The sequence below is a fragment of the Rutilus rutilus genome, assembly GCF_951802725.1.
Source record: "Rutilus rutilus genome assembly, chromosome: 12".
In the NCBI taxonomy this organism is placed as follows: Eukaryota; Metazoa; Chordata; class Actinopteri; order Cypriniformes; family Leuciscidae; genus Rutilus; species Rutilus rutilus.
In genome coordinates, this window is record NC_140217.1 from 9,368,536 (window position 1) to 9,382,812 (window position 14,277).

The following is a 14,277-nucleotide window of genomic DNA, read 5'->3' on the forward strand; positions in this document are numbered from 1 at the left end:
GAACTTTTTTACAGAACAGTGTTTTAAAGCGGTGAGTGGATTCTAACTTAAATACCTTTGCGTCAAGAAATCAAAAGACATGTTTGTGGTTGACTACATTATTCAACGCTGCAAAACACGTTGCAAATAGAAACCTTTGATGCTCAGAGCTCAAACACAAATACACACTGGATCATTTGCCAACTCGGTTTAGCTAATATGCTATTATTACGCAGAAAACAGACCCTAGACCAGCAGTTATGGGCAGCTTTTCCGTCTAAAAGCAATCAGAAGCAGCAGCAGACAGTGATTTAAAGTGAGGCAATTCCACACTGTTTTCAAGTCCGTTCCCCTCGTTCGGAGGGGGGTACATGGATGTCCATGCGGGTGTCAGGCCAGAGCCTCATCACCAGCACTACACACACCATCAGTCTTGGTCTGACGGCCTCGTCTGATGCTAGACTCACTTACTGTAGACAACCTTGCTAACTGCTAGAAGTTCCAGAGATATACCAGCCTTGTTACCTCGATCCAGTCAACCAAGTCACCATCCAGTCATCCCTCGTCTTCTCGTCTAAGCTTGTAGGGCACGTGACACCTGCAGTATATACATTTTTTTACATTTATAACGAGTTGAATTGCATCAGTTATGGTCTATAATTAAAACATATTAGATTATTATAGACCTAATGAAAAATGAGAGTGTGAACAAGTATCTATTTCTAAGGATTAGGTTGTGTATCTGTAAATGTTCTTCTCAGTCAATGCAGCAGGAGACTTTTTTATTAAATTTGATCACATTTTAATAAGGTGTTTAGTGACCAAAATAATATTGTAATGGAATAGCCTACATTATTTCAGTCACTCAGAGCCACTTGTTACACCCTGTGCAAAAATGGATCAGAAAGCACCAAGAAGCACTGAATGAAATACAATAAGGTTTTATAGCTAGACCTTACTCAGAGCAGCGCCATGACAGGTATGAAAGCGAGGCTGTGAGGGATAGACTTACCGTGTATTCAATGGTATCCTCTGTGAAAAACTGTATAAAGCTTCTATATCACTTATAATTTTCCACAGCTCAATGTCTGGTGTTTTTATCAACTGAAATTTCTCGGAAAAATATTGGTTTCGTCAGCAGAACAATCTGTAAACAATAGGCCTAACAGTAGCCTACCACCCACTGAAGAGACGTTGGCCTGTGTCTCTCACAGCCTCGCTTTCATTCCTGTAAAAAATTGGTGCTGGTTTGAATAAGGCTATAGCTAGACAAATGCGATATTTTTGTTACACTTTTATGATATCACTATTATGGTGTCGATGCTGTGCGCTATTTTTGTGCCATTTAGTACTAGTCTAAAACACCAGGAGGCGCTATAATAGTAGTTTATTTCCACAAATCGCATGCTTCAGCTCAATGCATTCAAATCGTGCTACAAACATTAGCACAGCACAGGTGCTACAGCGTTGTAAAATATAGACGTGTCATTTTTTCCCCCCCATTTACACTAGCTTTTGTGTTTTCTTATTATTATAGATTCTATGTTATAAAAGATTCTGTGGCATTAGCTTGGACTTTCGTTTAAATTAAACGTAGTTTAATTAAATCACAGACACAATAATCCATTTCGCGATCATGTAGGCTATTCTTACTTATCATATTCATTCATTCATTTAATATATTATTTTATTTTTATTTAGACTTATTTTATAGTTTTTTTCTCTGTGTGTGAATATATTTGATATTTTCAGCGACCACACTCTACATCCCATCTACATTGTATCAGCGAAGCTGGCGACGCGACAAAACTAGAACGCTCGTTTGCAGTGTAACGGGACACTCAGATGAGCTGTGTGATGTCACAGGAAACCCGTTACACACACTCCTTTGCTGCTTCAGGGGCCTCAACTCATCACCGAGAACATCTCCCAGTACACAGTACACACTGCCACAGCGGACAACGGAGGACCGATCAAACAAGGTAAGAGCGAGAATTTATTCATTTATTAATTAACACGTCAACATGTAGATTTCGGCTACTTTTACGACGCTTATTTCCTTTTCATGTTTTCTAAATAAACTCATTGCGCACTTGCGCAAACTTTAGTACATCCTGATGTGCCATTGCTCAGAACTGAAATAGAAAACTTATTTAAATAGTTTTTTTTTAACTAATTAAACTCTGTTTCATTATATTCATTACGCTAACAGCAAGATGTTAGCGTAATGAATCACTCTAAATTGCATGGTTTATTAATTTGCTTGTTATTGAGGAACTTTTTAAAGCTTGAAAGGTTCAGGTAGGCTATAGCCCACCAGTTTAGACGAAATCACATTTTTCTAGTCAAGACTGACAGTTTGGTAAATTATCTTAATTTCAATAAAATGTTTAAATTGTACATTCATCAGTGTTCAGAGTGATAACATTTGCAATAACATTATACAACAATAAAACGGCCATTTTCAAAATACTAACAGTAGTGGCAGACTGATTTATCGGTTAATCTGTCAAAATAATCAATAACCTATTTGGCCATTTTAAGGTTATCATCGGCAGTGCTTATTAATTGTGCCAGACTGGACAATTAACTACCGACAAGCTTTGTCTCTGTGTGTGTTTATTTAAACTGGCCAATTATTTGCTGCTATTAAACTATAATTGTCAGAATTACAGTCCGGGTGACACCCTAAGTGCCGCCATCTGCCACCAAAAAAGAAAAAAAATCAAACCCTATCAGCTGGCCACTAATTAACTTTGATGTCTTTTAATTGAAAATTAATGTTTGTAGCTGTGTTCTGAATAATGAATATCTGGAACACTTGATTAAAACATAATAAGTATAAATAAATACTGCCAGCACAAGTTTTAAAGAAGACCAGTTTTAAGAAAAATCATAATAGTGTATTAACATATTTCACTGGACTTGTGTTGGAGGGTTTTGACCATTCATATTATTTTGACTTATATTAAGATTTGACATACAGTATAACTGTTATATATATATATATATATATATATATATATATATATATATATATATATGTATATGTATATGTATATATATATATATATATATATATATGTATATGTATATGTATATATATATATATATGTATATATATATATGTATATATATATATGTATATATATATATATATGTATATATGTATATATATATATATATGTTTATGTCAAATTATTACTATTTGAATTTAGCCAAAGTTAATATACACATCATTTCTGCTTAATACCACTTTGTGCTGTGTCACTTTAAGATAAATCCAATCCATATAAGTGAAGAGTGGAAAAATTGTGTGCTGTATTCATGGGTGTATCCTAAAATGGACATGAGTTAAACTAACTGTCATTGTGCTTCCTGATTGAAGGTCTGGAGGGTGGCTTTTTGTGACCAAAAAAGGAATGTCATATCTATAAACCACTCTGGGAATGTCATATCTATAAACCACTCCTTTAGCTTTACAGGAAGGGCAAAAAGTTATCATGTTTCGGCCCTCTGTTTTTTCACCAAGTTCTGGGGTCATCCAATCATCCAAAATGTCTAGGAAAACACTTTATTTTCACATTCCTTTTGGAATGACATGTGATTTATGCCTATACTGCCAACACCTGAATGGTACAAGATTTATAGCTGTTTTTCCTCTCTTAAAGTTTTATTAAGTAGTTTTATGGTCTGTTTTTGTATTTCTTTCATCATGTCACTTTATTTTTAAAGTAGATGAACAGCGGTTTATTGTGAAAGAAAACATCAAGAGAATGTTCGGCCGATTAAGAAATGTTATCAAGGCGCACTTAATAGATGCTGCTACTATTTCATAGTTCCACTGACAGTCATCAGCCTTTTACATACGTTGATCGAAGTTAATGAAGAAACCTCACTATAACTTCTACATTTCCTTCTGAGCTTTGGTTCTCAAAGCATTCAGTGTAGAAAGACAATGTTACCGCTCTGATATCTTTGTATATGGGCAGCTGACGAATAATATGTCTATCAAGATTGTAGTGCAAATAAACTGTCCAGTGAAATGCCAAATTAATTTTCCGCAGTACACTCTAAAAAAAAGGTTCCAAAAGGGTTTTTTCACAGCAATGCCATGAAGAACCATTTCAGGTTCCCCAAAGAACCTTTAAAGAACCATGTTTTCTTAGTATAAAGAACATTTTAATAATCTAAAGAACCTTTTTCCTCTACAAAGAACCATTTTGTGCAATGGAAAGGTTCAATGGATGTTAAAGGTTCTTTATGGAACCATTTATGCCAGTGAAGAACCTTCATTTTTAAGAGTGCACAAATATGTAGTTCTCACTAAATGGCTGCCTGTTAATCTGGAATGAAGGACTGAGAGTGGATCTGTCAGGGTCAACGCTGATGACCCAAAAACACTTAAATTCTAAATTCTTTAAATGTTAAATTGTTTAGACAAATATTTTCTGCAAATAGAACTGACACCAAATTGGCTGAACTAGAAACAATTGGACACACACTGAAGAATAGCGACCATGATGTTAGGATTACAAATGACGCAATTGACTACTGTTTTCAAACAGGTTTCCCGAACACTGGGTGACTGGAGAAAGGTCCGGCCCCAAACTCATGCCATTGTTTGTGCCAACATTATGTTGAGCTGGCTGGGATTTTCAAATCAAGCAATGTTGAAAGTATCACAATGTTTACACTCTTAATAGAGACATTCATTAAGCTTTGAACTACAACAGTCTTGACTTGTGCGGTTTTCTGAATGAAATAATCTACAGACTCTGACCTACTAATTCAGACAGAAAGTCTTAGTCATTTTACAGAAAACTAATTTCTGGAGGAGTAATTTGTTATAGCTCTCATTCTGGACAGAAAACAAGGCGTACAGTGTCCCACCAAAAACATTTGATGACTTCAGCCACAGTTAAAAATGTATGACAGGCAGTCACTGCATTTAGATTAGATTACATCTAACCAAGTGCATTTTAAACAAAACAAAAAGATGTTTGCTTTAAATGAAAAAATTATAGATATATGGTTCAAAATAAAAAAAATTAGGTTGTCAAACTTAATAGAACTTGTTCACAGTTTATGTGGTTACACTGCTTAGACATCATTTAACAGGACTTCTTCCTCCATTAATGCAGTTTCATGTAATTAAAACAGATAAAGCAAGGCGAACTCTATACAGTATAATACATTTAGTATTATTTATGAATTCATATATTGGTATCATTACAGTAGTGCGACAAAAAGTCTTGCACCGAAATTTCTTCAAAAGTCACGATAATTGCCATTTTGCATCAAGAAATGTTTTCTATCCAAATGGAAGTTATAAAAAAAAAAACCACACGTACGTAAATTCACTTTGTCTGGACTTCTGGGAAGCTTGTTCATTTTCAAGACTAAAGACAAATCCAAATGGATAATTTTCCACATATGAGCCTAGTCATGTGGTTTCGGGTCCTCATCCAAGCAGGAAATGTTTGGAGGCCGAACAAAAGAATCACATGAAGTTTCAGCCCCTTGGCCATGGCCATACCGACAGGTATTAATTTAAAAAGGAAATAACAGCAGAATCAAGGCAGATGTTAAAGATGTTTTGGAATGCTCTGATAGTTCCACATGGAACACCATAAAAAGAATAAACCGGGGTTGTGTATAATCAGACTGTAGTCCAGGATGTCATAAAATATTAGCATGTAAAAATAGTCAATTCTGTTTGCAAGCAACTTTATTGTGGCTATAACAGATCTTCCTAAGCTTTGAAGCTGATTTATGATGTTATCTGTATCGAGCAAGCCAAAACAGCCATGGTGAACCGTGTAATGTATGTTTAATGATGCCGCCTTGCCTTTTGTGGTGATTATCGGCCTCCTGATGGACTGAACTTTTATGTAAAGCAGACTTTGATTTCGGCCCCCCTTCTCCAACTTAACAACAGTGCTATTACTGCACTCCTGGGAGCGGAATAGGTCGACAGTTCACCTGGCTCTAATGGCTTGTTTTCATGGAAATGAGAATTTACCAACAGAAATTCTTTTGGGAAATCTCTCATTTTGGCTCACCTTCTATACTCTTTGTTTGGTTAAGAAATAACCTAAATATACTAGCAAAGTGTCTGTCCATAATTCTATTTTTTTTATGTATAATAATCTCTGTTTGCTTTCAGCTGAAGCATTCAGATCATTTGGATACACAAAAGCCAAACAGTGGAACCATGTTTGGATGCTGGATTACCTCATTTCTCTTACTGTTGGCAACCTCTGAGGTATGTTTGTCATAAACAATGTTTTATAAACATTATGTACAGGTTTATATAATTTTATAAGGGAACCCTCAAGTTGTTCTAAACTTGTATTAATTTCTTTCTTGTGCTGAACACAAAAGAAGATATTTTGAAGAATGTGGGCAGTTTCTGGTCCCCATTGACTTCCATAGTCATTTTTTTATATATAATATGGATGTCCCTGGTGACCAGCAACTGTTTGGTTCCCAACATTCTTCAAATTTTCTTTCCTTATGTTCAAAGAACTTCAGAAGAACAACTTGAGGGTGAGTAAATGATGACAACTTTTCATTTTAATCCCTTTAAGTATGACAAAACGAATGTATTAGAATCAGGAGTATGCAAGAATTAAGGTTTATGTATCTGCCATTCTCTATTGTTCATCAGCTAATGTCATTGTGATCAGCTAATGTCATTGTCATCTCTTTTCTTCATATTTTTCAACAGTTTTTTGTGGTGGTCCTCTCAGAGAACAACACTGGAGGTACGGCTCAAAAGAATCCCCATGATTTAGACTTCACTCGCCACAATATTTTGAACGCCCAGTTTGAATGTTTCCAGAAGATTATGAAAGACACGAATCACAACAGAACAGGTGAGAAGTTCTTATTTTACAAAGATTCTTGACTATGAGCAATGGCTATAAACTATGCTCAGACATAACGTTTGTTGGATCTAGAACAATATTCAGTAATCTCAGATCAGCATTTTTAAGTTAAGCCCATGTAACCTTTTACAAACAAGACGTTTGAAAGCGTTCATGCAGGTTTTGTCTACCTAACAGTTTGTTTTTTATAAAGATTTTTTTATCAAGACTTTTGCCATTGTACTTTGGGTTTGTTCTTTAGTAAAGGCCTGTTAGTCATGGCAGTTGTGGAATTCCACTGAAAAAGGGAGGTTTATTTTCTGCCCTCGGTCAATCTCTGACTTGGATGCTCGTAAGAACATTAGGGGACCGAAACCGCATGATGTTTTGTCACATCATCCTGAAAATTACGGGAAAGCTCTTACGTGAAAGGATGATTGAATGGAAACATTCTGTGGTTCATTGCTGTGTATGAGACACAAGTTACAGTTGAAGGACGACAGATGAAGCTTGACACAAGGGATGTTCCATGACAGATGGTAAAAGCTTTTTGGCAAGAACCCCGAAAACTGACGATCTAGTTGGAACGGAAAGACCTTCCTAAAATATAATGGCACCTTCTTTTTCGCACCGTTTTTTTGCAAAATTCAATCACAGTCATTTATATCATCACTGTACTAAGCCAAAACAAATGATTAAACTATTATCTGTAAAAAAGTTTTACTTTGTGATAAGTTTACAGTGTATCTTTTCTCTACACATTTTTTTTTAACCTAATATTATAATAAAAACATTTTAATACATTTTTATTGTGCATTTAGCTTTGTTCCATGTGAAAAAACTCACTAGAAAGATACATGTATTATTGATATTATTGTTTTTTTTTTATTGTCTGTAGTCTTTTTTATTTTTATTTTTTTGATTCTACTGCAGTCTTGTTTGAGAAGACAAGAACCAGACACCAAATACTAAGACCCTGCCAAGATATTTTATGTGGTCTTAAAGTCGGCATGAAACGGAAGTTGTGATTAGTGTTTTCTTCCCTATTGTGACACTTATCCGAATGAAACAGCTTCTCAAACAATGTAGGGCGGGACTTGATTTTGTCCACTAGGAAATGATTGGATGCTTGTGGTTTGCTATTGCTGTGAGGTCATGTGAGTGACAGGTTGTCCCACCTTCACACCAGTAAACACATTATCAGAGAAGATGCAATAATGTCGCTGCAAGAGGGACGGGAAGCTATTTTGATTAAGGAATACAAGGGCAAAAAAAAAAAAAAAAAAATAAGATTTGTCAATTTTGAGTCTTAAAACCAATACCACATGATTTAGATTCCAACTAAGAATTTATTAATAACTGCAAATGACTCTATTGCAGATGGTTCTATGTGTAAACGGACTTGGGATGGATGGCTGTGCTGGGAGGATATGAACGCAGGATTCACTTCAGCCCAGCACTGTCCAGGCTACTATACTGACTTTGATACCTTAGGTGAGTCCCACGTAAGACTTTTATCTTGCCGTTGAATAAAGGTTACTTCTTATACATAAACGTGTTATTCAAAGCCTGACTAACTGATTAACAAATTGTTCTTTAACAGAAATGGCGACGAAGATTTGTACTGATTCAGGCCAGTGGTTCATTCACCCAGAGAGTAACAAAACATGGACAAATTACACAGACTGTACGCACAAGTCTAATGATCACAAAAGGGTGAGCTTTACATTGTGTTCTGGAGACCCCAGTTGTCCGTTCTATCTTCATAATTCACACACTACCGGTCAAAAGTTTTTTAGTCTCTTATCCTCAACAAAGCTATTTATTCGATTAAAGAACAGCAAAAACAGCAATATTGTGAAATATTATTAAAATATGAATGTGTGTGCAGGGAAAAGTGGTTGACGATAAGTCTGCTCTACCTGTTGATTATAATTTTGTTCTTTATTTTTATTTGTAATGCTTAAAAAGAGTCAATTCCTCATGTATGAGAGGAGTGTGTTGCCTGTGTATCTATCATTAAAAGTGTGGAATACTGACTTGTCGTTGTCAAACTCTCGGATTCCATGGATATCCTTGTAAAGTGTTTTTTGTGTGTTTTTGAAAGAAGTCTCTTATGCTCACCAAGGCTGCATTTATTTAATGAAAAAAAAAAAAACAGTAATACTGTGAAATATTATTACAATTTAAAATAACGGTCATATTTAAAAATGTCGAAGCTGAATTTTCACTTTTGACTGGTAGTGTAATTTTTTTTCTCTTGCTCATATTGAATGGTACATTTTGTATATATTACTTTTCTTTTTCTTTTTTCTTTTTTTAGACAGCATTTAATCTCTACTATTTGGTTTTGATTGGTCATGGATTGTCGCTGATATCTTTGTTTACTTCCCTGGGGATATTTTTCTATTTTAAGTAAGTCACATGAAAAAATCTTATTGCCATATCATAAAAACGTACCTCCCTTTTCACCCAGTCTAATATAGTTTGTTGTTTTTTTCCCACTCAGGAGCTTAAGTTGCCAAAGGATAACTCTACACAAGAATCTCTTCTTCTCCTTTGTGCTGAACTCTGTTATAACCCTCATCTTTTTCACTTGTGTTATAAACAACCAAGAATTAACCCAAGCCAATCCAGTAAGTGTACAAATAGAATAGTGGGCTTTCATGTCATGCACAATATGACCAGGAATCAAGAAAGTGAACAACAGGGTCATATTAACTCATATTGATGTGTTTTCTCCCAGGTGAGCTGTAAACTGTCTGTGTTTATTCATCATTATCTCCTGGGCTGTAACTACTTCTGGATGTTGTGTGAAGGGATCTACCTGCACACCCTCATTGTGGTGGCAGTGTTTGCTGAGAAACAGCAACTCATGTGGTATTACCTTCTAGGATGGGGTATGTTTCTTTAATTAACTTCCCAAAATGCACCAAAATGAATTGGATTTCTGTTTGATCAATGTTGCTGTTTCATTAACATTTTAAATAATTGTATCCTTTTCAAATGTTTTCCAGGCTTCCCGTTAATACCTGCACTTATACATGCAGTATCCCGAAGTTATTACTACAATGACAGGTAAGTTAAATCCAAAAGACATGACAAGAAATGTAACAATTCTGATCTTGCTTAATGATTCTGGTTCCATAGTGATTCCATTAAAGAACATTCTGTCATCATTTGCTTTTTTTGGGTGAACTATCCCTTTAACATTTCTTTTGAGGAAGCATCCCTCCCCCTTTATAAGTGGTTGTAGTTTTATACTGAGCAACAGTAGTGCTCACCAAGGCTGCTTTAATTTGATGGGAAAAAAATAGCTGTGAAATAATATTACAATATAAAATAACTAAAAATGTAATTTATTCCTGTCACGGCAAAGCTGAATTTTCTAGACTTCCCATCATCCCATCCCATCTTCTGTCAGGAATACACTGACCAGGCAGAGGCTCTGTAGAACATCTTGTGAAATCATAGCAATGATGTCACTGAACATTTAATGAAGTATTCATGCTTTCATTGGTTCTGCTTTCTGAACTTTTCTCACACTTTTGTCCACAGCTGTTGGATAAGCGCGAACACTTCTCTGCTCTACATTATTCATGGGCCCATCTGTGCAGCCCTGTTGGTAAGTCTGATTTTTTATTCTTGCGTTCTTTCTCTATTTTGTTTTCTCACACTTTATCTCTCTTGTTTATCTTCTACTCACCCATGCCAATGTGTATGAATCTGCATGATCTTGTTTAAAAAAATCAACTTAAGCTCTGGCGTTCGGCCATTTTTAATCAAAGTGCCGTGTTCTCTTTGTTGTTTTTGTTGGGCTCATATGTGATATATTATTATATGGCCCATAAAACGCTTGGTCTGACTTCTGCAATGCTGGAATTGCCTGTTTAAAGCTGATTTTGTGTCATTATAAACTGTTATTGCTGTTTACAGGGCCATTTAGACATTCAGAATGGTGCTTGATGATGAATATAGACTGGGTCAATGACCAATTTTCAAACTATTTGGTCCACCACCAATCTTAAATATATATGGTTATAGACCTTATAAACCGCTCGTTTTTAAATATTCCGGGTCTATTTGACAATTGTTATGACATCCGCTTCAAACATTATACCGCTCACGACAACTTTCGTTAACTCTACAATAAGTAAATCCACTTCACCAGCTAATTACTCTTCAACAGCAATGCTATAGAAATATACAGAGCTACCACCAAATGGAAGTTCAAACCCAAAATTCTAAAGATGAATGCGCCTGTTTCTCTGGCACATAATGTTTTTTATATCTTTGGCTCTTTATATGACAATTTACAGGTATTATGACAGACTATAACATAATCCAAACTTTAGAATTCTGCTTTGAATCCATGATAGAATGTACAGTGTGGCCAAAATACTTTTTGAGGTACTGCAATTATGGTTCTCTCTCTTCATAGTTGCTTTTTTCTCTGCTTGTTGTCCTTAGGTTAACCTCTTCTTCCTTTTAAACATTGTGAGAGTGTTGATCACAAAGCTGAAGGTGACCCACCAGGCTGAATCCAGTCTTTACATGAGGGCAGTCAGGGCCACTTTAATCCTTGTACCTCTGCTGGGCATTCAGTATTTACTGCTGCCCTACAAACCCAACGGACGGCTCGCCTCAGAGATATATTTGCACACAATGAACATACTTCTGCATTACCAGGTAGGTGTTGTCGACATCAAGCAAGGGATCAAATTTAAAATGATTTATCAGTTAATAACGTATTGGTGCCTTTAACTATATTTTTATACATTAATTAATCTGTCTAAATGTATTTGTTTCTATGTAAAAAGTGATACCTTTACCTTTTTATTTATTAATTAATACATTAATAATTATTCTGTTCATTTTATATTTAAGTGGAACACATACACACTGGTTTACGCTATAAATATTCTGTAACTGAGGACTATAAAATATATTTTTCCCCCCCACAGGGCCTTTTGGTTGCCACTATATTTTGCTTTTTCAATAGCGAGGTAAGCCGTTTTCCCCCCCCTACAATTTCAATGCAATGTTTTCCTCAAAGCATAAAGATATTTGGCATTATACTTCATATATTCCTCTCTTTTGTTTGTTTAGGTGCAAGGTGTTTTGCGAAGGCACTGGAGCCAGTACCGCTACCGCATGCAGTTTGGCAGCACATTTCCGATCACAGACCACCTGCGTTCCGCATCCTACACGGCCTCCTCCATGACAGAAGTCCATAGATGTTACAGCATCGACAGCCACATGGAGACTCTAAACGGAAAGAGTTTTCACAATCTGGAGACCACCATTCTCCGATCAGACAACCTGTACATGTGAGAAACTCTTTGACTTCTGGGAGAACAGCCTCATGGAGAGCACCACTGACTGAGATGTGTGCCTACTGGACAAATATCGGGACACTTTGGACTGTAAACCCCAAGAAGCCTTTCCTTTTTCCCTACAGGCTTCATTGATCTCTAGTTTATGGATGGGAACTGGAGAAAATACTGTATTTTATTTGGAATATTAAAGTCACATGAACATTTTCCACGGTGATCCAGTGAAACACTATGGAGAACCTCACACATGGTCAGTCTTTCTGATTTCTTTGAAATGGAGGTCAAGTTGGATATTATATGGGTGAAACTATGACCTGAAGAACATTCCTTAATGAAGCTTTATTCTGTATGGCACTGTGTTGATTAATTGAAGGTTGAGCCACCCTGATTCATTGGATGATGGTTGTCACATATATGGATCTATGGATTATTCTGGCTCAAAGAATCTCTAGTACAAGAATGGAATAAACAGTGGAAGACACAAAATCACTAGGATGTGATTCCAGAAGATACTGATGACCTCGTCCTGCTCTTTTCGTTCATCCTGAACTTCATCTTGTTATCAGTTATGAGATTAATTTTATGTGAAATTTTAATCCACATACAGGGCAATATTGACAATATATTCTATATATGCAAAATGTTTTGTTGTCTCTTAGGAGTACTGAGTTTGAATATGTATATATATATAATATTTGATTAAAGAAACCAAAACAAAATAGAGTTACTGTCATTAAAATCTAGAGTCAGTGTAAACATACATTTCCCTGCTAAAAGACTATCAGATCTTGGATAGATTAGGATAAACCAGTCTGGACTAGCATGTCAGTTCCTGCTGGCCTGACACGTCCTTTCAGCAGGGTTATCTTATTCACTTTTGATTCATCTAAACATCTTTCTTAAACTAATTTATCTGTACTTCATATGAATCTTGGTGTAGGTGAGTCTTGTTCTTCAAGGCCAAGTTACATTAGCACTTGTCGGTTTACAGTATTTGGAGATCTGCAGATCTACAAACAGATGAGGTCTCTAAGTGTCTCTATGTCTGGAACATACAGATGCGTTTGGCGCTTTTTCAATTGTTGTTTCTTAAAATATGTTATGTGCACATGCTGGATAAATAAACATTCCTATTTTGAGGTGTAAATGCATTTCCACATCTGTGTCTTATGCATGTTTGCATGGTTGTACTTCGTGTATAGAAATATTGGAAAAACATTACAATAAGGTCCCATTCATTAACATTAGTTATTGCATTAGTTAACATGAACTAAGAATGAGTGAAATATTTTTTTTACATAATTTGTACAATTCATTGTTTGTTCATGTAAGTTCACAGTGCATAACTATTGTTAACCGATAAATTGTAATTATGTTGAAATTAACATTAACTAAGATTAGCAAATGCTTTAGACCAGCTAACCGTTATCAGAACTATAGATAACGTTCTGGCAAGCTTGTCTCAAAGTTATGAACAAATGTTCTTCCAGTAAATGTTAATAGAATGTTTGTACAAAGTTATCTGGTCTTTAATAATGTTCTCAAAATGTTAGCACAAAAACATTATTTATACATTGGTCATGGAGCATATCCCCCCCTGATGTTTTAGTTGGACGTTTGTCTAACGTTTTAGATTGTCTTAATTGTTTTATAATGTGCAGATAAGATTCAAAAGTAACATTCCCATAATGTTTGAAGAATGTTTTCTTAAAGGGGTGGTTCGGGATTTTTGACATCGGACCTAATTTTTAAGTCAGCCTGGTTGTTATTCATCAGTGGAGACATTTTTTTTTTTTAATTATCCAGTCCTTATATTTGGATAGTTAGCCGATGCTAGGCTAGCGCGAGTCAATGGTATATGTTAGCCAGCCATTAAAAACCGTTTTACCCACTCCACAGTGCACCAAACGCAAATCAATTATAACACTAGACTATCGATGTATATGTCCGTTGAGAGAATAATGTTAGAAATCAAACTTACCTTTCATCACATTGCATTATTATAATTTGTTCCCTGTAATCATAAGCCTTGTCTACAGCAGCAGCGGAGTGATATTGATTACCTAGGCAACCGAGTGAGCCGGTACACA

At 35.6% G+C, this 14,277-nt stretch overlaps 1 protein-coding gene across 3 annotated transcripts; it reads left to right on the forward strand.

Moving 5' to 3' along the window:
- The first annotated feature begins 935 nt into the window (after positions 1-935).
- Positions 936-13,344, forward strand: calcrlb (calcitonin receptor-like b). 3 transcript variants are annotated; one of them, XM_084426354.1, is made up of 14 exons: positions 936-958; positions 1,732-1,961; positions 6,149-6,247; positions 6,713-6,860; positions 8,232-8,345; positions 8,455-8,567; positions 9,175-9,266; positions 9,361-9,487; positions 9,598-9,751; positions 9,869-9,929; positions 10,410-10,476; positions 11,322-11,540; positions 11,816-11,857; positions 11,961-13,344. In XM_084426354.1, exons 1-14 carry the CDS (start codon positions 952-954, stop codon positions 12,183-12,185), a joined length of 1,698 nt encoding a protein of 565 aa, XP_084282480.1. In that variant the 5' UTR covers positions 936-951; the 3' UTR covers positions 12,186-13,344. The 3 variants fall into 3 exon arrangements, with proteins under 3 accessions (XP_084282480.1, XP_084282481.1, XP_084282482.1); XM_084426355.1 differs by lacking the exon at positions 936-958 and adding an exon at positions 1,396-1,617; XM_084426356.1 differs by lacking the exons at positions 936-958; positions 1,732-1,961; positions 6,149-6,247 and adding an exon at positions 6,395-6,531.
- The last annotated feature ends 933 nt before the right edge of the window (positions 13,345-14,277 follow it).